The sequence below is a fragment of the Coniosporium apollinis genome, assembly GCF_000281105.1.
Source record: "Coniosporium apollinis CBS 100218 chromosome Unknown supercont1.12, whole genome shotgun sequence".
NCBI lineage: Eukaryota > Fungi > Ascomycota > Dothideomycetes > Coniosporium > Coniosporium apollinis.
In genome coordinates this window covers 342833-362551 of record NW_006913274.1, presented here as the reverse complement: position 1 = coordinate 362551, position 19719 = coordinate 342833, and the positions used below count along the sequence as shown (strand labels likewise).

General features: G+C 54.1%; 6 protein-coding genes across 6 annotated transcripts; 3 read left to right on the top strand and 3 right to left on the bottom strand.

Annotated features, from left to right (window-relative positions):
- Window positions 1-1191: 1191 nt before the first annotated feature.
- Window positions 1192-1905, top strand: W97_03071 (uncharacterized protein; the record flags this gene model as incomplete). Its single annotated transcript, XM_007780970.1, has 1 exon — window positions 1192-1905. The coding sequence occupies one exon, from the start codon at window positions 1192-1194 to the stop codon at window positions 1903-1905; it is 714 nt and encodes a 237-aa protein (XP_007779160.1).
- A 3219-nt stretch (window positions 1906-5124) lies between these two features.
- Window positions 5125-10475, bottom strand: W97_03070 (uncharacterized protein; the record flags this gene model as incomplete). The annotated part of the gene is made up of 3 exons (XM_007780969.1): window positions 5125-5414; window positions 5481-10066; window positions 10165-10475. 3 exons carry the CDS (start codon window positions 10473-10475, stop codon window positions 5125-5127), a joined length of 5187 nt encoding a protein of 1728 aa, XP_007779159.1.
- Window positions 10476-13404: 2929 nt separating this feature from the next.
- W97_03069 (uncharacterized protein) lies at window positions 13405-14728 on the top strand (the record flags this gene model as incomplete). Its single annotated transcript, XM_007780968.1, has 3 exons — window positions 13405-13527; window positions 13581-13624; window positions 13681-14728. The coding sequence occupies 3 exons, from the start codon at window positions 13405-13407 to the stop codon at window positions 14726-14728; spliced, it is 1215 nt and encodes a 404-aa protein (XP_007779158.1).
- A 398-nt stretch (window positions 14729-15126) lies between these two features.
- On the bottom strand, window positions 15127-16339 carry W97_03068 (uncharacterized protein; the record flags this gene model as incomplete). The annotated part of the gene is made up of 2 exons (XM_007780967.1): window positions 15127-16025; window positions 16075-16339. The coding sequence occupies 2 exons, from the start codon at window positions 16337-16339 to the stop codon at window positions 15127-15129; spliced, it is 1164 nt and encodes a 387-aa protein (XP_007779157.1).
- Window positions 16340-16506: 167 nt separating this feature from the next.
- Window positions 16507-17306, top strand: W97_03067 (uncharacterized protein; the record flags this gene model as incomplete). The annotated part of the gene is made up of 3 exons (XM_007780966.1): window positions 16507-16584; window positions 16641-16723; window positions 16781-17306. The coding sequence occupies 3 exons, from the start codon at window positions 16507-16509 to the stop codon at window positions 17304-17306; spliced, it is 687 nt and encodes a 228-aa protein (XP_007779156.1).
- A 413-nt stretch (window positions 17307-17719) lies between these two features.
- Window positions 17720-19574, bottom strand: W97_03066 (uncharacterized protein; the record flags this gene model as incomplete). Its single annotated transcript, XM_007780965.1, has 4 exons — window positions 17720-18778; window positions 18836-19167; window positions 19226-19486; window positions 19538-19574. 4 exons carry the CDS (start codon window positions 19572-19574, stop codon window positions 17720-17722), a joined length of 1689 nt encoding a protein of 562 aa, XP_007779155.1.
- Between the last annotated feature and the right edge of the window lie 145 nt (window positions 19575-19719).

Sequence of the window (19719 nt, the reverse complement as noted above, 5' to 3'; positions counted from 1 at the left end):
GCATTCTGTCGCATGGCTTCTATGGTAGTTCCTAGTCCAAAGCGTGTCATCAGACAATACCGAAACTCTACATCTCTCGCATTCGATGCGGTGACGAGTCGCGCGCAGCAACTCTCTGCTGTGCCTACCAGTCCCTCCGGGTCCAGGATGGCGTCAAACATTCAGTCAGAATTTCCGAGTAACTCTACTATCTTTCCAATTATCCCGGATCAACGAACGAATAGACCACCTGTACAATCCGCTATATCACCTGTAACCAGCGCACCCACAGCTGTTACTGCAAGTGGGAGCATAAAGCGGTCTATTATCACGTTCACAACTACCGTAACGCTACCCCTTTCTCTTCCGACAGGAACTAGCATATCAGATGGCGATATCCGAACATCTCCTACTTCGGCCCCGCCAATTTCATCTACGACCGCCGATCTATCATCCTTCACTATTTCAATCAGGTCACGGCCTCCTATACGCCCGTCCGATAGAACGAGCCTGGACTGGAGCGCCGTACTGCCGACGACAACCGTCAGCTCCTCTGGCAGCCAGCTGATCGAGAGCCCCACAGCTATTCCTACCCCAGAGACTACCGCCCTCTTCGGTGGAGCGGAAACAAACCGTGGAAATGCATCCGAGCCCGGCAGTGCCAATACTCCACACGTTTCTGCGCCCGCGGTTGCCGGAGGTGTTCTTGGAGGGTTCGTAGGCCTGGCGATACTAGGCGCGATACTGTTTCTGTGTTGCCGCCGCCGCCATCCGAGAAGAGATTTCGCAGCTTGGAAGAGACGGATGACAGGGAAGTGGCGGACGGATGATGAATCAGTGTCCTCAGTCGAGGCCCGGCCCCTCATGAGCAGGGCCAGAGACTTCGCTCAGAACTGTTTGCCGGTGACAGCACTCGCTGCCAGGATCAAGCGGCGGCGGGAGTCCCACCATTCCCGTCATGCTTCCGCTCATTCGAGCCGGTTCATCTTACCTGAGGTCACGCAGGTCTCACGATGCCCGACAGGGTTCTATGAGTTTGACGACCCATTCAGAGACCCGGAGACAAGCGCGGGACCTGCTCCCCTCCGTTGCACAAACCCAGATCCTTCGGCGCCAAGCACGCCCTCCGCAACACCAACTCCTGCGGGATCAATCAATAGCGCACGTCCGTCCTTCGGGCGGAAAATATCAGGACTGCCCATATTTGCTGCAATGACGAGCCGCAACGTCCGAACTCCACCCGGAAGTCTCTTCGACAGAAGTGGGCGGCCCGGCACGTCGGGCACTGGCACGTCGAGCCCAGCGCCGCTTGGGCAACAATACAGCAGAGGGAGCCCCAAGAGCAGCAGCTCGAACCTCGCTCCAGCGCCGCGCTTCCTTGCGCCACCTCCATTCACCTTCCCGACGGCCGGCCCGCCTCGAAATCCATCTACGCAAAACACAGATACACCCGTCCACGGCACGACTCCCGGCCTGACGGACCGCCCAAATCCCCTAGAGATCCCAGTCCAAAATCCTTCCTCCGACTCCACCTTCAGCTCCTTCGCCCCGACCCCTTCCAACAATCTACCAGCGCAACCGAAAAATATTTACCTAGTTCCTCCCTCTTTAACCTCTCCCCCCTCCGGCCCTACCTCCGCATCTCTCAGCCGCCCCTATACCGCTCCTCGTCCCCGCACCGTCTCCCCCGCCCGCACCGTAGCCTCTCAACACAGCCGCAGCAGCAGCCTCCCCATCTCGCGCACCGTCTCCGCCGCCTCAACCCAGCAGCAGCGCGCACGCAGCAGGATCAGCGATCCGTTCGTGCTGGACTGTCCTGAGGTGCTGGGCTATGGGAAGGGAGGAAATGCTGGCGTTGGTACACCGGCTAGGACGAGCATCCAAGAGGAGGCTGTGTCGCCGAGGGACTGGGCCGTCAATTTCTGAATGAGGTCGCGCTTGGCGTGTACGATGATGAAGACTTATGAGACAGATGACGGAAACATGTAAGAGTGCATTTGTGGGTGTTTTTTTGGTATTGGCAAAATCGCATCGGGAAATGGGCGTAGGTCGTATATATATGTCGTGTTTGCATAGTCTGCGCGGGGTGGGATCGGAGGCATCCTGATTTGACGTCTTGGAAGCATCGAAGCGTGGGGGGCCTGGAGGGTAATTATACGAGATGATGCGGATATACCCAACTAAGATATACATAGAGTACAGTAATAATCAGAGCCATCTACGAGAACTCTTTTATGTCTGCAGTGATAACAACTTACCTCAGACTCGCGAGTTGCGGTACTGTATTGGCTGATTTAGGGCAGCAAAATGCCTAATTTGCAGCAGCTGTAAGCCGATCCTGGATCATGTATCATAATCCCTCCAGTAGGTAGGCCTTACTGTAGCGGCTCAACCCACCCTGTCAGAAAGACAAGCTTCATGCGTAGTTGGCAATATGGGGATAGTGTCACATCGCGATAACAAGGTGCGGGACATTGATATACTACAACAACGCGTCTATTAATTGAATCTGGGGCTCGGTATAGTAGATACGCTATGTTGTCTTACTCGGGTATTGGTAGAGGACTAAAGACATCTTCAGAAGCGGTCTTTACTGATTTTCTGCATATATTTTTTATCTTTGAAATCTCAAATCCCGTATTGTCCAGAATATTCAATTTTGAAGTCTATGTCTACTACCAGCTTACCAAAACTCGTGCGAGCAATCCATCTTCTCCAGACTAGCCGTATTCTGTGCGTTTTTTTTATGTCTATCCATTGAAGAGTGAGCCAGCGCTCTCCGCACTTATGCCGCTTTTTATGTGTGGCCTCGTTACTTCAACTTAGCTTTTGTTCTCGCTTCCCTTGCCGCTATGCTCCACAAATGGGTCATCAATCGCTCTCTAAAACTGCAGGCAATGGATCTGGTTCTGTGGGAGATGGAACATCCAAAAAGCGGTCATCTGCAATACCCTTCCAACGGTTACCGAACCTATCAACAGTCTTCTGAACAAGGTTGTTCTCAGGAACGCTCTTCTGAAAGTCAGCCGCCTCAGCAAGAAAGCTCTGCTACTGGTCCGATAGACCATAGAAATCCCACCAGCAACAAGAATCAGGGCGACGAGCATAGCGCGCCGCCGGACGAAGAATCCCCAGGATTCATTGTACAGGAGACCGCAAGACAAGGCGAGCCTTCCCCGACCGGACTTTGGGCATTACCAGTCTTCGTAAATAGTAAAAAGGAAGAGATTGCTGTACACGTGGACGCGGCGCGCAGGAATACGGACCACGCGCTATTCACGCGGTTTCGTCAAAAGTACTATGCTGTGTCAAGTAGATGGCAGCGGTTTTTCCAGCTTCGTGGAGTGAGTGAGATTCAGTTTGTCAGGGTAAGTCAGCCACCATTTATTTCGCGTTTTTGATATACTGATGAAAGGAGAGTAGTTTGCTTTGACCGACCAAAATCGTGCCGATGTACGAAAAAGTGACGTTTGGCCCCCAAGCCAGGAGCCCAGGATTTGGCAGTACGAGCCGTATCCGGCAACAGAAGAGAACATACCTTTGGTCGGCCGCACCATTCTGATGAACGTTTGGCGAGACGCCCATCATGCCGATATCTATGCGTATCTCGAATGGTGCCGCACATCTTCCTGGCATAAAAGGTTCATTCATTGGCTCAAACATTTGCCGCACAGCTTCTGTCAGTGGGCCCGGGAACTGATCGCAAGTGGCCAGGAGCTCGATGACATCTCTGCTGGGGACAATCAGCTGCCTCGAAATATCCACCCGACGGACGAAGAGCGGCCAGAAAGGCAGCCACGCAGCAAACACATATACAACGCCATACCAAAGAAAATCGGAGCGAAGCTCGAATTGAACTATCGCGACGCTGAAAGTCCACAGGCATGGGGTTTGCTGTTTCAGGAGAAGTTCAGACCTCATAGGTTGCTATTTTACATTCTGTTGATCTACGCCTCTTCTAGTTTAGTGGTCGCTATCTGGTTATACAAACAATATGGTCTTAAAGAGCCGGGCTCTCTTGCGTCGGTGCTTTGGCTACTGGCTTGGCTTACTAGTTTATTTACCCTAACTGTTACTGTCTGGTTTAAGTGGGCGGAGAATTGTTAAAGGAGGACGATGAACTTTGAAGGTAATTGGAAGCCGTTTTCCGCGGCGGCAAAGAGCGGCAGAGATGGCGAAGTATGAGACAAGCTTCGAAACCGGATCCGCATGGGCTCGAGCAAGGCTTTTGGGAGTTTTTATTTCCAAATTTGGCTTGTACTGTAGTTATGGCGATGCTTGTCTTATCGACATCCTGGCCGGTTGCAGGATATCCTATTTAGTGCTTTTAGCCGATGGCGTGCACGTACGATTTTGACTACTCGGTACCCGGTGCAGGTCATACGCTAAACACGCCAGAAGGCACGTGAATCTCTGGAGTAACAGCCGCCGTAACACCATGGGCGTCCCCGGCAAGTGCAGCCCACAGAAGGCCGGAGATCTACGCAGTGAGCTGAGCAACAAGCATTTAAGATACCTCTGAGGCTACGAGCTCATGAACAGATAGATTGATTCTAGTATTAGGCCATGATCCTTCGAAACACACCCTATGCTACAGAGTATGCATAACTCCACGCCTATACACTGGGGCCGTCCATACAAATAGCCCATCTATCCCCGCGTAGGAAAGATGCTACCTATACAAGGTACTCAAGCATATGCACAAAGGTACATCGTAACGTCGTTGATAAGAAAACGCTGAATCGCTCACAGTGACCGCTGTCACCAGGTGGCGGTTGTCGCCAGATGATTCTACCGGAACCTGATATTTCTACTTAGCCGCCTCCGGTTCAAATGGCCTCGACAGATATTTAATCTCACTTTAATGCTCAGCAGAGCTAGATGATTCTAAGCTAAGCATAATTATCTAGCTCTACTAAGCATCGAAGTAAGACTAAATGTCTATTAAGGCCATTTGAACCGAAGGCGGCTAAGTAGAAATATCAGGTTCCGGTAGAATCATCTGGCGACAACCGCCACCTGGTGACAGCGGTACCCAAGATACAATAGCGGGTATGTCCAAAGGCCAGTAGTCCGGTAGAAATGAGGTAGTAGATTTACCACAGATGTGTTCGGAAATCACAGCATTGACACGGCAGAGATTTCCTAGCCTGCCATCGCCGCATGGCTTGTCGAAGGTTGTATCTTCTGGCCCTGCCGCTTGATCTCCTCGTCGGTAAGGGATGTCATCCACAAGCATTTGCTGATGACCTCAGGCACAGGTTGGAACTTGTAGTTGTCGCTGGCCTCAAGCAAACGTGAGAGGCTCTTGACGATGCCTGCGGCGGCTTGGTGGCGCTCGAAGTTGACGAGGCGCTCGCCAGAGGAGTTTGCTGGCTGGTCTTTGATGTATTCGGGCTTGTTGCCGTTGTAGAGCAGGTCTTTCGTGTAGATGCCTGTGAGTGGTGTTAGCGAGGTTCTACTCTCACGGTGCACAGATTTTGTCCGTGGGTATGGCTTACCGATGAATGGAATGCAGCCCAAGTCGGTATTAGCTGATTCCATAGCCTCTCGCAGACTAACAAAGTTCCGAAGCGGGTTGACCAAAGCCTTCAAGTCCTGCAACATCTCGCATTCGTGCACGGGCACCCGCTCCCACGTCTTCGTCAGACGCTCCATGTCGACCGAGCTGAGGGCAAGCACGATCTGGGACATGGTGGCGAAGTTCTGAAGCCTTCTCGCATGAGAAGCGATGTGGATGTATTTGACAATGGCCTTGACTCTCTCATCGAGATCATCAATCAGCAGGCATTCAGATATCGTCCAGTTGACCATGACATTGAAGCGCGCGATGACAATGTCGACGCTGCGAGGCTCTTCGAAGCGGAGGTATTCGACCCAATTCCGCACATCAGGTGCCTTTTGCTTCCAGCTCAGGTCGATCAGTTCTTTCCATTCGATCTCGTCGAGCGCATCCTTTTCGATGATGGTGAACTGCTGTGCAAGAACTTCGGCGTCGTAGGCAAGAATGAAGGGTATATGTACTGCCGACGCGACATCGCTCCGCAGCTCTGTCAGCTCAATTGCAGCCGGCGGTTGAGGGATGGATGCAGGAGGTCGAGGATGTTCTGTGGGCTTCAGAGTAGGGGTTAGACCAGGGGTAGGCGGAGCTCTGTTGAAGGTTGTTTCGGCAGCGCGTGGTGTGTGAACCGTTCGCTCCATCGTTCGAGGTGGTGTGGGGGGATGGCGGAGAGGGTGTGACATAAAATCTGCGTCAAGCTCTTCGTACGGTGTATCATCTTCAAGAAAGCTCCTAACGCCCTGACCGGCGTCTTCGTTGTCATCAGAGACTTCAGTGGACAGCTCTGTGGAGATATCTGCAAGGCTTTCGTTTTCGTCCAATAGGAAGGATAGATGCGAGGTGGCGGAAGTAGGCAGGGTCGCGCCTTTCGGTATACTTTGCATGCTTTCAGTCTCGCCAACGAGCTCCCCTGAAGATTTTGGCAAATCGGTAAACTCTTGCACGACTATCTTGTGCTGAGTCTGCGGCGAAGCTTTGCTAAGAGGCGAGGGCTTTTTCTGCTTGATTTTTCCCGCGTCGCTCAATCCACGCTCTAACAGAGGTATGGACGAATACGAGTCGTCCGACTCGGCAACTGATCGAGTCTGCACAGTAGGTTGAACGACAGTCTGGGAGCCAGAGGGTTGAGCCATTTTAGGGTTGCTTGCTTCCTGGGTCTCGGAGGTCAATGTTTGAGATTGCGGAACTGACGATCCGATGGGTTGAGCGCTCGTTAGATTGACCACCTGCTGATGCTCTGAGACTGTAACCCGGGCTCCAATGGGCGGGTTCGCATTGTTCTTGGTCTTCGGCACATACACTCCATCGGTAAGGGCTGGCTTCGGACTAGGCGCTCCTCTACGTTTCTCATACCGGCCTTCTAGCTTCATCAATGCCGACTCGACACCTCCATCATCGTCATCGTCCGGCAGTGCAGCGAACCTCGCAACAGCGGCCTCGAACGAAGGTCGAAGATTCGGCTGTGATGAGTGAGTCTCCATCAGCGACAGACGCTTCCTCGGCGCAGTAGTACCGTCAGTCGCTCCAGCAGTAGTCGCATGGCGCTCCTCGGATTCAAACTGAGAAGGGGCTGTGTCTGCGGCAGCGGCAAGAGAGGGGTATGTTACGGAGTTGGTCACAGAGTGAGTTCTGTTCGAAAGTGAGCCAGTGGATCGTGGTCGTGGAATCCGCCCAATGTCGACTCCATTGCCCATTGCGCGAAGATCACCTCCCGGGCGTCGTCGAAGCGGGCGGACGGGACTGTGATCGAGAACAAAAGGGTCGCTGCGAGAAGACATAGACCCCGCTGTAGTGCCACCGCTCTGTGCTGGGTGATGCCTACTTATACTGCTCTGGTAAGAAGCGTACCTCCGAAGAGGTACAGAGCCCGAATGCATGGATTGGATCTTCCTAGTTAACCGGCGCGCCGAGGGATGTCTGGTAAACGAAGGACGGTGCTCTGATGCAGAGATAGACGCTTTTGCGAGTTCCTTCGAAAGCGACTCACTGTGGTGGGGTGGCCCAACTGTAGCGGAAGAGAAGAAATTTCCGTCGTCAATTGCCTGCAGTGCGCTTACACCGCTGCTCGGAAATCTCCATTGATTATCGAGACTTGGACGCGGGTGAGATGGTGGATGAGCGAGCTGGTCCGGGTTGCTGATTGCTTGTGCCGAGCTCTGAGCCAGAAAAGTTGCTGCAAGAAGTCCAGGCATCTCCGGGAAATCTCGAGGTCCTGTGCCGTCTACAATCACTATGGACCGACTCCCTGCCGTGATGTGACTGTTGAGTCTTGCAATATTTACTTCTTGCTGCTCCGGCTGATCCTGGACGTCTGGCATATTCTCGCTATTGGCTTGCGTATTTGTCGCAGCAGGCACCCCGTGCCTCTGCTCCTCAACCTCGGCTTCGGCAGCAAGAGCAGCCTTGAAGCTTTCGGCAGCCTTGGCAGCCAGTATGTCGACGCGCACCTGGGTTCGACGGGAGTTCTTCCGCTTTTGAACGCCAGCAGAAGATTGGGGGCCGGTCGCACGTGCTGCAGGGTGCGGGGATTTCGGGCTCGCGACAGTAAAGGACTGAGTTGCTTGCTCCGCAGAGCGAGGATCATAACTTCCATTCTGTTTCACGCTAAGGGCGCGATAGACGGACCCAATGAGCCTCTTGACCCCAGGATTCCATGCGAGCGATATTTTGGAACTTGATATCGGCCTCCCGTTGTTGGAACGACCGAGCTCCTGCGAAGACTTGACAGACCACATACCGTCATGCGATTGGATGTCGAGATAAGGCGAGTCTGGGTGAAATATCGCGCCGCGGACCAAGCTGCCAGGGAACTCAGAAAGCATCTCCCCCCTGGCTGGATAGTTGACGCCATGTGCTCGAGCAGAGGCTGCTCTGCGGTCTCCACATGTGTCACCAAGGCTTGCACTACGTCCATGGTCCTGCGCCGGGCGCTGAGGTCCGCTGGATGAAATACTAGGCTGTACGCCGGTAATTTGGACCAGAGCCGGCGGAGGGTTCAATGGCCTATCAGAAAGTCGCTCAGTCCGGAGGAAGGGACGCATCGGAATGGAGCATGAGTAAACCTGCAGGCTTTGCTCACTCGCCGGCGATAAGGGAAGGCCATCATACTCCTGAGAAGAATGCAGCGCTGAGACAAGCGATGAATGCGGAACCCGTTGATCATTCTGCGCCCGGTTAGTGTCTTGCGGATTCATCGCTCCAGCAAATTTTGGCCATTGAGCCTCCGGCCTTGTTTGCTGTGAGCCGGCTTCCTTTTGTAATCTGCTTCCCTCTGCTGTCCCAGGAACATCCTGAGAGATTTCCGAATCGACGTGGCCGCCAGGGAGGATATCATCTTCCGGCGCACCAACCTCAAGACCTTCCCAAAACCTTCCCATGACTTGTCTCCAGCAGGATTTGAGTTGTCCGAGGATATGGGCCTTTCTGTTTCTTCCAGGGTTCTGCCCGGACATGTCCTTCCATAGTCGGTTCACGAAATCGCAGAATTGTTGTCGGAGTTGATAGTTAGGCACGAAATCCACTACTAAGAAGTTCATGATCCAGTGTCGAAGCGCAACAAAGACTCGAATTTGAACAATCACACCAACATTGTCATCTCGGCGATGAGCCCATTCTTCCCGAGCAGCTAAATATGCCAGAAGATCAGTTGGTGGTAGGAATGAACGAAACGTCAGGAAGAAATCTTCCAGCAATCGATAGTCGAGGAAATGCTCAGAAGTTATGTGAACTATGAGGCGTGGCGGCGTTGCAGCAACAAGCTTGCCGTTCGAGAACCGGACAACAGAGGAATCGTCTGGATGTGCTGATAGCTTATCGAAGACCTGCGGTCCAATCTCCGCGCTGCTGACGAGCTCATCTGTCCCTCGCACAACAGACGCTCGAGCCTTTACGGCCCCGATGATGCTGCGGCGAACGAACGCTGGCTGCACGGAGATGTCCGATTGCCAGCTAGACATTAGCGAAGGGCGGATGGTACGTGGTGGAGTCCCAATAAGGCGGTTGTACTCAGCACCAGAGAGGACCGATGACCGAAAGTCGTCCGTTCCCGACCCTCGTGTGTATACAGAGCTTCCTATGATCGCCGTCCCCCTTGCACTGAATCGTGGTGTTCCGAGTTTGTAGTGCGGAATTGGGACCTGTAACACAGGCAGCGAGTCCACATGCGCAGTTACGGGCCGTCGAATTGTTGGCCGATCTATTAATATTTTGAAAGTGTTCGGATCTGCGGTTTGTGGCGGAGCCGAGTCTTCTATAGTGGAGCAAGAGAAGGAGCGAACATGCGCAGGGGGCTTCGAAGACGGAACATTTGCTATTTCGGGCTTCTCACTACTTATGTGTGCAGGCTTGAAAGTGTCTTGTTGTAGTGGTATCGATGTAGCAGATCCAGAGAACCAGCTCTCCTCCCGAGGGGATTTTGGGATTGCGGACTCGTTGGCCGTGCGAGTACTATCTGGAACTGTGACATGCGAGACAGCGAAAGGATCAGGTATGGGACGGGCTCGCTGCGTAGCAGAGCGGACGACTGGCCTGTGAAAATACGGTAAGCAGGCATATCTACCACGATTGCCCTAACCAGCAGTAACGGCGGGGGATCAACGTGCGTAGAGCCATCTAGTCTTACGCACCTCAGGTATATAGTTCCATTATTCCCAATGTTTCCGACGGTGAATTGCCGGCCCTCTCGCGTGTTTGGAGCTCCATGAGGCGGTACATCTCCGCTGCTCTTGCTCTGGCTCCGGAGTCTGGTTCGGGCACGCAATTCTTCCGTGCTGTCTTTCGCCAGCCGCAACGACGTCTGATGATGGTGTCCCAGGGTGCCCTCGGTCTTCCTGCGTTTCGCGCTATGAGTCCGCTGGGCTGCTTGGAGTCGCTGCTGGTCTGCGCGTGCTGCGACATTCCCCAGCCCGCGTTGGTCCTGTAATAACGGCGCGGCCATCGTCCTCCATCATCGACGCGCAACCAGATCGACAGACTCTGGAACAATTTCAGCGCTGGAAAAGCGGTTTGAGCAGGACGAACATGTTCTGTGGACAGAGTCCGGCGGATGGAGTCGACATGCGGTAGAGCAGGCAGCGTGTGTGCTAGACAGGGAATATTCAGGCAGACCGGCAGCCGGGACGCCCCACACCCGGCTTGTGATGATGTTCGAGCAGGGGGATGAAGCACAACTCCCGTCACTGTTTCCCTGCTTACAGTCACCTAGCTCTTCTGGGCTTTATCTCATTTCGACTCGGACAATGACAAGCAAGCCCAAAAACACCCCGTTCAGTGTTTCAAGATGACCGTGGTCGCAGCAGGTGAGGTAGACGAACCCGCGAAGGCCGGAACACTAGATGAGAACCGAGGCATTGGTAACTAGACCGTAAATTCGGCACACATACCAACTCAATTGGGCCGTGTTTTCAGCGATCCTTGGAATGTCCATCATTTTACTTGACGCCATGTGGGAGCCCTTCATCCGTGCCGCACACGGCTGCTCTTGACCAACGTTAGTGCCTCTGCCGGAGAACAGGTTCTCCAATTAGAAGGGTGACTTCTGCAGTTTCTAGATGTCGTTGTCATTCTATTTTTGCGGAGGCTTTGACAACCTGACGTTAACGGTGACCGCTTCAGCCGTTTCTCAAGCCTCTCCGAACCACGAAGTGCAACGGATCTCCAGAGCCGCAGCGGACGGACCGACTGTTCTGTGATGCCATTGCGGGGAAAAGAGTCATTGCTGGACATCTTGTATGCATGCTACGAGTAGCAAAAGTTTATTAACGACTACATCGGGTCGATGAACCGCATATGCGGGGGACCTCTGAACTAAGCATAAAGCTTCGACCACTGACAGACCAAGCCGACCATTTTTATCGGCTCGCGCCAAGCTCGCAGTGCAGTCGAGGCGGACTGCTCAGAACTGATGGAGCACTGTATTGTAGAGGAAGCGAACGGGGCTTTCTCTAGTAGCATATAGAATAGAGGAACATGGAACATAAAGGTTCGGAGAAGCTGGATGGTTCAATCAGGAATCCTTTGATGCCATATATATATACAAGCAAAACTTGACAATCTCTGCAGCACGTATCCTAGCTCTTTTATCGGAGATGTGTCTCTGTACCAAAGTTCTCTCATCGCGCGTGAGTCGCTGTTTTCAAACACTCATGCACCTGCCCCTCAGGGCCTAGAGCCAGCAGGAAGCAGTCGAGTGTCGCTGAAAGCGTCAGCGTCCCGCCACTCCAACACGTGAATGCCTGAACATCGCCTTTAGCACAATATTTCCATGTTTCTGAGTGGTGATATAGAGGCGATAGCAAAGAAGCAAAGTAAGGCAGGATATCGAACGGCACATTACCTCCGATATGTAGTTGTCAAGGGGACCATCCGTCCGAGGGGGGGACGGCCTTCTTTTCACTGGGCAACCACTAGAGATACCAACCACAGGAACCGCGCATTTTAAGCTGTTCTTTCCGGCTCTTCAAAATGGTCCGGCGCTTCGAAATCATCCTGCACTTGGTAACCAGCCAGCTTATCGAAATTATCCACCACATCGAAACCACCCACGATCTCGAAATCGTCCGACTTCTTTAAGTCGCTCGACCCACCACCGGATGGTTCGGGCGTATCCAAGTAGCGCAAGATATCGCGTCCCAGAAACGCATGGGAGTCAAATCCAAGGTACGCAGCCTTTATCGACGGGATCGTCCGTTTCGCCTACGACCCCATGAACTCATTAAGTCCATGCAGTTCCCAGTGCAGAAAACGTGGAAGATACGGCGAGAGGATGGGAATGAACCGTTATACAGAAAGCGGCAGGAGGTTCTGGACTGGCCGGTGCTTCGCGAGTCTTGTCAACCGCGCCCACCCGCTGACTGAGCAACGCTTCCCTGATTTCACCGGTTGTTGCTCGCTCTCGCTTCCGCTGTGCTTGCGCTTCGCTGGGGACTCGCCATTCTTTCTGTCGTTGCTTTGATTTTGAGGACTCGACTTTGGTCTCTCCATGAGAAACCTGGGAGGTATGCTTGAGGATTGTGGTCCTTGAGAAGACGAAAGGTAACGCATTGAGAGAGATCAAGAAAGACTGAGGGTAGACGGGTTAGAAGCACAGAAAAGAAAGAGGCAACGCGAAAGACCGTCCTACTCAGGTTCGACTTGCGCAACACGTGTCCTTGTCCCCTTCCCCATGTCTCTGATTATAGCTGCTCGAAGAATCTCCGTGTAGCATACAATGAAATGGAGTCAAAGTAAGCTACCCAGGTTAGGTGAACTCACTTCCAGCCTGCAGCCCTGCGATGGCTTGGCGCGCACCGGCCAAACTGCAAGGCTCACACAGAAAAGTGACGGCCACGCCAAACGGCCGAAGACAGCCCGCCTCATACTGACCTACCTGGTGTTCAAACTCATCCATCACGCCCAAATCTTGATGAATTAGTTTAAGAGTTTCATTATATATAGAAAAATAGAAAAGCGATGATTCCGATATTAGCATGTTCATGTAGTTGCATTGTTGAGTGTTGGTAGACTTAATTAGTTTTTGCGTGGCCACGCCTTTTCCATATAGCTCTGGCTGCCTTGATGCCTGAGATCGCGGATTCGACGATATATGACGTCAGTGGGATATCACTTCGAAGGTAGCACTGAGCTGTGGTCCAACAGCGCACAATCGCTTCAAGCTCTTAAACTTATATATAGAATACCCTCTTTATATCCGAACAAGTCTCTGGAAGCTGAAAGGGGTTTCCAACCTGTACCGATTCATCCGCGACACTCTGACCAGCTGGGCCTACGGGGCGGCAGTAAACATAGGTCGCAAACGTAGACCACATCGCCAGCAGCCCAGCGCGAGCAAGCCCTGGCGAGGCAGTAACAAGCGCGGACGAGGGAAGATGGGACAAGATGCATCCACTCCCGTAGACGAGAGCACGCCACCTCAGACATTGGAGAGCAGGACACTCGACGGGATTGCAAATTACATAAAGTCCGGACGTGCGCAGCGCATAGTAGTCATGGTAACCCCTCTAAGGTCTTCTCTCCACCCGAGCAGGCAGCTAACGGCCATCAGACCGGCGCAGGCACGTCTACTTCAGCGGGTATACCAGACTTTAGGTATTCAAAGATTCCCGCAGATGTGGGAATGCCTGCGCTAACGGTGATAAACTCAGGTCCCCAGAAACCGGCCTCTACGCAAACCTCTCCCGCCTCAACCTCCCTTACGCTGAAGCTGTCTTCGACATCTCCTACTTCCGCAACAACCCGCTCCCCTTCTACACACTGGCGCGCGAGCTCTACCCCGGCAAATACCGGCCGACGATTACGCACTCCTTCATCCGGCTCCTCCACGACAAGGGCCTCTTGCTCAAGCTCTTCACGCAAAATATCGACTGCCTCGAGCGCGAAGCCGGGGTACCCGACGAGGCGATCGTAGAAGCGCACGGCTCCTTCGCGCGCCAGAGCTGCATCGAATGCCGCTCCCCCTACCCCGACGACTCGATGCGCGAGATGATCGCAACGGGGGACGTGCCGCACTGCGAGGAATGCGGCGGGCTCGTGAAGCCCGAGATCGTCTTCTTCGGCGAGCAGCTGCCCGCGGCCTTCTTCCTGAACCGCATGAAGCCCGCCGAGGCGGATCTGTGTATAGTTATGGGGACCAGTTTGACGGTGCAGCCGTTTGCGAGTTTGCCCGGGTTTTGTGCGGAGGGCACGCCGAGGGTGTTGATTAATAAGGAGAGGGCGGGGAGTCTGGGGAGTAGGGCTGACGATGTACTATTGTTGGGGGATTGTGATGAGCGCGTGAGGGACCTTGCGAGGGCGTGTGGGTGGCTGGAGGAGCTGGAAACACTGTGGGCGAAGACTGCGCCAGAGGGAAGGGAAGGCGAGAAGCAGGAGCCGGAGAAGAGCAAGGATGAGAAGGTCGAGGATGAGGTGGAGAAGCTGACGAAGGAGGTCGAGCGAACTTTGAAGCTTTCCAACAGTCACAAGAGTTGGTTGGAGCAGCATCTGAGTGAGAAACAGGCGAAGGGTACTGAGAACGCTGGGGATGAGGAAACCGGACAAAGCACCATTGAGGGCAACGAAAGTAGACTGACAGATCCTATAACAGGAGTCGGTATGGCAAAGAGCGACGATGCGGAAGCGCCGAAAACAGATGACGATGGCGGCGGCGGGCTGGGCCATATCTACCCTCACATAGACAAGAAGTCGTCGCTGTAACGGGGTTGCATGCGGCTCAGGAGCATATAGAGAGTGGATGACGCTACGACTAACGTGAGATATTTCGAAACAAAAATGGCGTTGAGGCTTGTCTTTAGTCTTTCAAGATTCCGAGCTTCCGACAGTAACCATGGAAGGGACAGCATTGAATACCTAGTCTCTTGCGTGCCGATCACGTGTTTGTCGATGCCTGAGGTAGTCCACCGCAATCTGTGCTTAAGAGCGTTTGAACAAATTACTTGCTGGACAATGCCTGGCCATACAAGCATACAGGCCCAGTAAAAGCACACGGGACTGCTCTCACAGCGTTATTACAAGACGCTAGAGTGAGGCTTGCTCAACAATAGCGCGAACGTTGCAACCCTTTTTTGTTTTCAAGCACAGCCTCACCGTCCACCTCAATCTATTCCCTCCCCTTCGTCATTTCCCTCCTGCCCCACAACCCCCTCCCACGCCGTCCCAAACAACCCACCGCCCTCACCCACCCCATCCCTCCACCCCCACGCAACACAATAATGCCGCGCCAGCAACACCCACTCCTCAAGCTCATCCAGCATCTCCAGCCCCGCGACCCTCTCCTTCTCTGCCTCGCCGACCCACCTTCCCCAGATAAAATCCACATCCGCAGCCGCCTGGCCGTCGACGAACCCAGCACTCCGCAGCCGCGCCCGCTGCCGCGAGAGCGAGGAGTACTTTTGCAGCGTCTGCAGGTGGATGCCCCGGGCCGCGAGGTTGGAGATCATGACGCGGCCGAAGGGGTCGTGTGGGCGGATGGGCTCATAGAGAATCAGGGCGAGCGGGGTGGACGGGGGGATGAGGGAGGTGGCTAGGGTGGCCAGGATGCTGTCGGCGTCGTGCGGGGAGAGGTAGATGAGGCAGCATTCGGAGAGGAGGAGGGTCGGCGCTCCGGTGGAGAGGTGGGGGAGGGTTGGGAGGGGCGGTGGGGCGCTTGTGGAAGGATCGATGGCGAGCGTTCGGAGGTCTAGGGGGTGGATGTTGTAGGTTGGTGATGTGAGGGCGTGGGCGGTTATTTGGAGGTCTGATGGAGTGGAGAGGGTGGAGCGGATGACGGCGAGGAGGGAGGGCGTGTGTTGGATGGCGGAAATCTTTTGGGCCACGTTGGTTGGGAAATCGAGCTCGTGGTATACTAGCTTGACTGTGGGGTCTTTGGAGATGATGCGGAAGTATCGCGTGTCGGAACCTGCGCCGAGGGATATAATTTGCTTCTGCGCGCCACGATCGGCCGCGAGGAATTTATTGACGAGCGTGTCAATGGCCGCTGTCCGGACATAAGTTCCTGTTGCTGTGTCAGCTGTGAGCTCTCTACATTGGAGCAGAGCCTCTACCTCTGTTTATAATCGGATACCGTCGTGGTATCGGCGGGTCGTAGATAAATGCTCTCGCGAATGGATCGTCAAGGTAGCCCATTTCCACGGCGCTCATCCGGGAGACGGACGCGTCCTCGTCAGTCTTTTGGACAACCCTGTCCTTCTTCTCCTGATTGTCCTCATGATTCTCACCGAGACCACCTCTTCCTCTGCCACGTCTACGCCCGCGTCCCCTCCCTGTGCCTAAGCTGTCGAGCAAGTTGGGTAGCTGGGGTGTTGACATGTTTGGTGGTTGACGTCGGGGGATTCTTAATCAGCAGAGCGGTCGCCGAAGGCGGTGAACAAGTTCGGCGTTTTCCGGCGGCGCGACCCCAGGAACTTTCTTTGAACTCGACAACCTCCTCCACCGCGACACCCTCGAGAACAGCCCGAACGCAAGCGGCGTACAGAATGTCAGAAGAGGGCGGTCGCGAAGCCCTCAAGCTATGGCGCGTCTGGCGGACCACGCGCCAAATGTGCAGGGACCGGGTATAGAATGCGCCCGCCCAGCGCGCCCGTTGCACTTACTGACAGTCCTCCTACAGGGCTACGAGATCATGGACAACGAGATAGACGTATCCCTCGACGAGTTTAAACACCACTACTGCGAGTCAAACGGCTATCCTGAGTGCGCCTCCTCCCCACCAACCCCCCGGCCACTCCAGCTAACAGCTCTTCCTTGCAGCCGCAAACGCATGGCCTTCACACTCCGCCCCAGCGACGCCATGATGGCGAAATACACCGACCCGCCCACTCCCCGACACCCCGAGCCCGGTCCCCCCGCCATCGGCACTGTCTTCGTCGAGTTCAACGGCGACGAGACCGTCGGCATCAAGCAGCTGCGCACCTTCGCGCACTACATTGACGAGCAGCACCACTACACGGGCATCTTCATAGCGGCTGGCAAGATCTCTCCCTCCGCGCTGAAGATCATACCGACCGTGCTGCCGGCGATCCTTGAGGTCTTCAAGGAGGATGAGCTGCTAGTCAATATCACGATGCATGAGCTGGTGCCGAAGCATGTGCTGCTGAGCAAGGAGGAGAAGGCGAAGCTGCTGGAGAGATATCGGTTGAAGGAGAGCCAGCTGCCGAGGATTCAGACGACGGATCCGGTGGCGAAGTATTTGGGCCTGCGGAGGGGCCAGGTGGTGAAGATCATACGGAAGTCGGAGACGGCTGGACGGTACGCGAGCTACAGGTGGGCTATATGAGCGCTTTTTCCACAAGGGAGTACCGGCGTTGGGCATGTAAAATGGATGTTCGGTCGCATGAGCTAGAATTGGGCGATAAGGAGTCGACACGTTCCTCTTAAATCGCGAGGCGGTTTTATACGGGCTCTCAATATACAGAGCGCCCATTCCGCAAGTGCCTATTAGCTTTTGCGTTCACACAGAACTAGAAAGTCGTGGAAGAAATGAGTATACCTGGCTTGCTTTCGCGACTGATGGTGCTAGTATCAAATGCGTTTTCAAACCCGATAGGAGGAGCTGTAGCAATTGCTCCTCTAACCACAAGCGTCTTCAAGCGGACGTCCCAACTGGATACGAGCTCCAAATGATGTAGCAAACGTTCCCAGCTGCGAAGACAGGTGCTCGACCAATTCTAGAGATCTTCACGTCTCTATCTACAACATGGCCTTCTCACCCACCGCATCCCTAACCACGACCGCTTTGTCTGCCCCACTCTTCTTGTCTCTCAATAGCCTCCTCAAAATCTTCCCGCTCGCGCTCTTCGGTATCTCCTTAATAAACTCTATCTCCTTGACCCACTTGTACTTGGTCTTCTTCTCCCTCACAAACGCCAACAGCTCCTTCGCCGTCTTCTCGTTCTCCGATACACCAGCCTTGAGCACCACAAACGCCTTCGGCAACTCGCCCGCATAATCATCCTTCATCCCCAGCACAGCCACATCCTCCACCATATCGTGTCCCAGCAGCAGATCCTCCAGCTCCGCCGGCGCAACACCAATGCCCTTCACCTTGATCATCTCCTTGATCCTATCTAGGATATGCACCATACCCTCCTCATCAATCATGCCCTGATCACCCGTATGCAGAAACCCCTCTTTATCAAACGTCTCCCTAGTCGCCTTCTCATTGTTCAAATAGCCCATGACAATCTGCGGGCCCCTTGCCAAAATCTCCCCCGGCTCACCCACCCCAGCCTCCTTACCCTCCTCAGTGATGATCTTGACCTCCGTCGACGCAACAATGGACCCCACCGAATGCGCGTACTTGTAGTCGTACTTGTCCGGCGGATGCGCAGTGATGCAGCTACAGCTCTCCGTCATGCCATAGCCCTGCTTAAACCCCGTGCCAGGGAACTTCTTCTTCAGCAGCTGGATGATTTCCTCGCTCAGCGGCGCCGCGCCGCTCGAGAAGCGTGTCAGGTGGCGCAGGTCGTACTTGTCCACGATTGGGTCGCGGACGAGGCGGATCAGGATGGGGGGGACGAGGAGCAGCTCCCCGAGCTGGTATTCGACGATTGTCGAGAGCATCGACTCCATGGTGAAGGAGGGGAGCATGATCACTTCGGCGTTGAGAATGATAGGGAGGTGCAAGCCGTGCACGAGACCGGTGATGTGGAAGAGGGGGAGGACGGCGAGGATTTTGTTGTGCGAGGTGGGCGTTATTTGCTGGACTTGGAGGCATTGCGCTATTACGTTCTGGTGGGATATCATAACCTTATAACGTTGTAGTCAGTTACACGAGCCCTGAGTAAAGGAGGAAGCAACACCCACGGCTTTGGGCAGACCCGTCGTTCCAGAGCTGAAGCTCAGGAAACCGCAGACGTCCTTGTTCTTCTTGCCCGTTGGGAGCTTGAAGGCTGGGGTCTGCCCGCTGGCTCCGTAGCTCTTCCCCATCTCAATGAGCTCCTTGATGGTCGTGTAGCCCTCTAGTTGGTCTTCGAGGAGGAAGACGTTCTCTTTAGGTATGCCAGCGTTTTTGGCTGCTGCTACGGCTACATCCATTGACGTCGGTGCGGTCATTAGGAACTTCGCATCGGCTGTCTTGAGCGCGTAGGTCATCTCTTCAACGTTGTAGGCTGGTGATGCTCCTGACACTTTGCCACCTGTATCGGGAGTGAGCAGCGGTAATCATCACTCCCTCTTGCGCGTAGTCAATCCTACCGGCGCGTAACGTGCCCAGCATGGCTACAGGATACCATATCGTATTCCGACTGAACAGCGCAACCGTATCGCCCTCCTTCAGCCCATAATTCTTGACTAACGCGGTCGAAAGGTAGGTTGTGCACTCCTTGACATCCTTCCAGTTAATGCGCTCTTTCGTGATGGCATTCTGGAAGCCGCGGAGTTCAGACTCGGGAAAGCGGCTCAAGGGCGAGTAGGGAGAGTCAAATGCCCAATCCCAGACTGTTAAGTCTTTCGGCACTATATTAATGTTAGAATGGGCTTATGGAGATGTCTCAGTGATATGTATACGGTCAATATCCGGCTGCAGCGACTTAAAGATGACCATGGTAAACCAGAGTATACTGTCAGAACGCAAATGAAGGCAAGAACAAGAAGATGCTGGATCACAGGAAATCTACCTACAACCCAACCGGGAAATCAATCGCGCATCAAGCCGCCTTCCTCATGCCCATAACCTCGGAGCTTTCAAT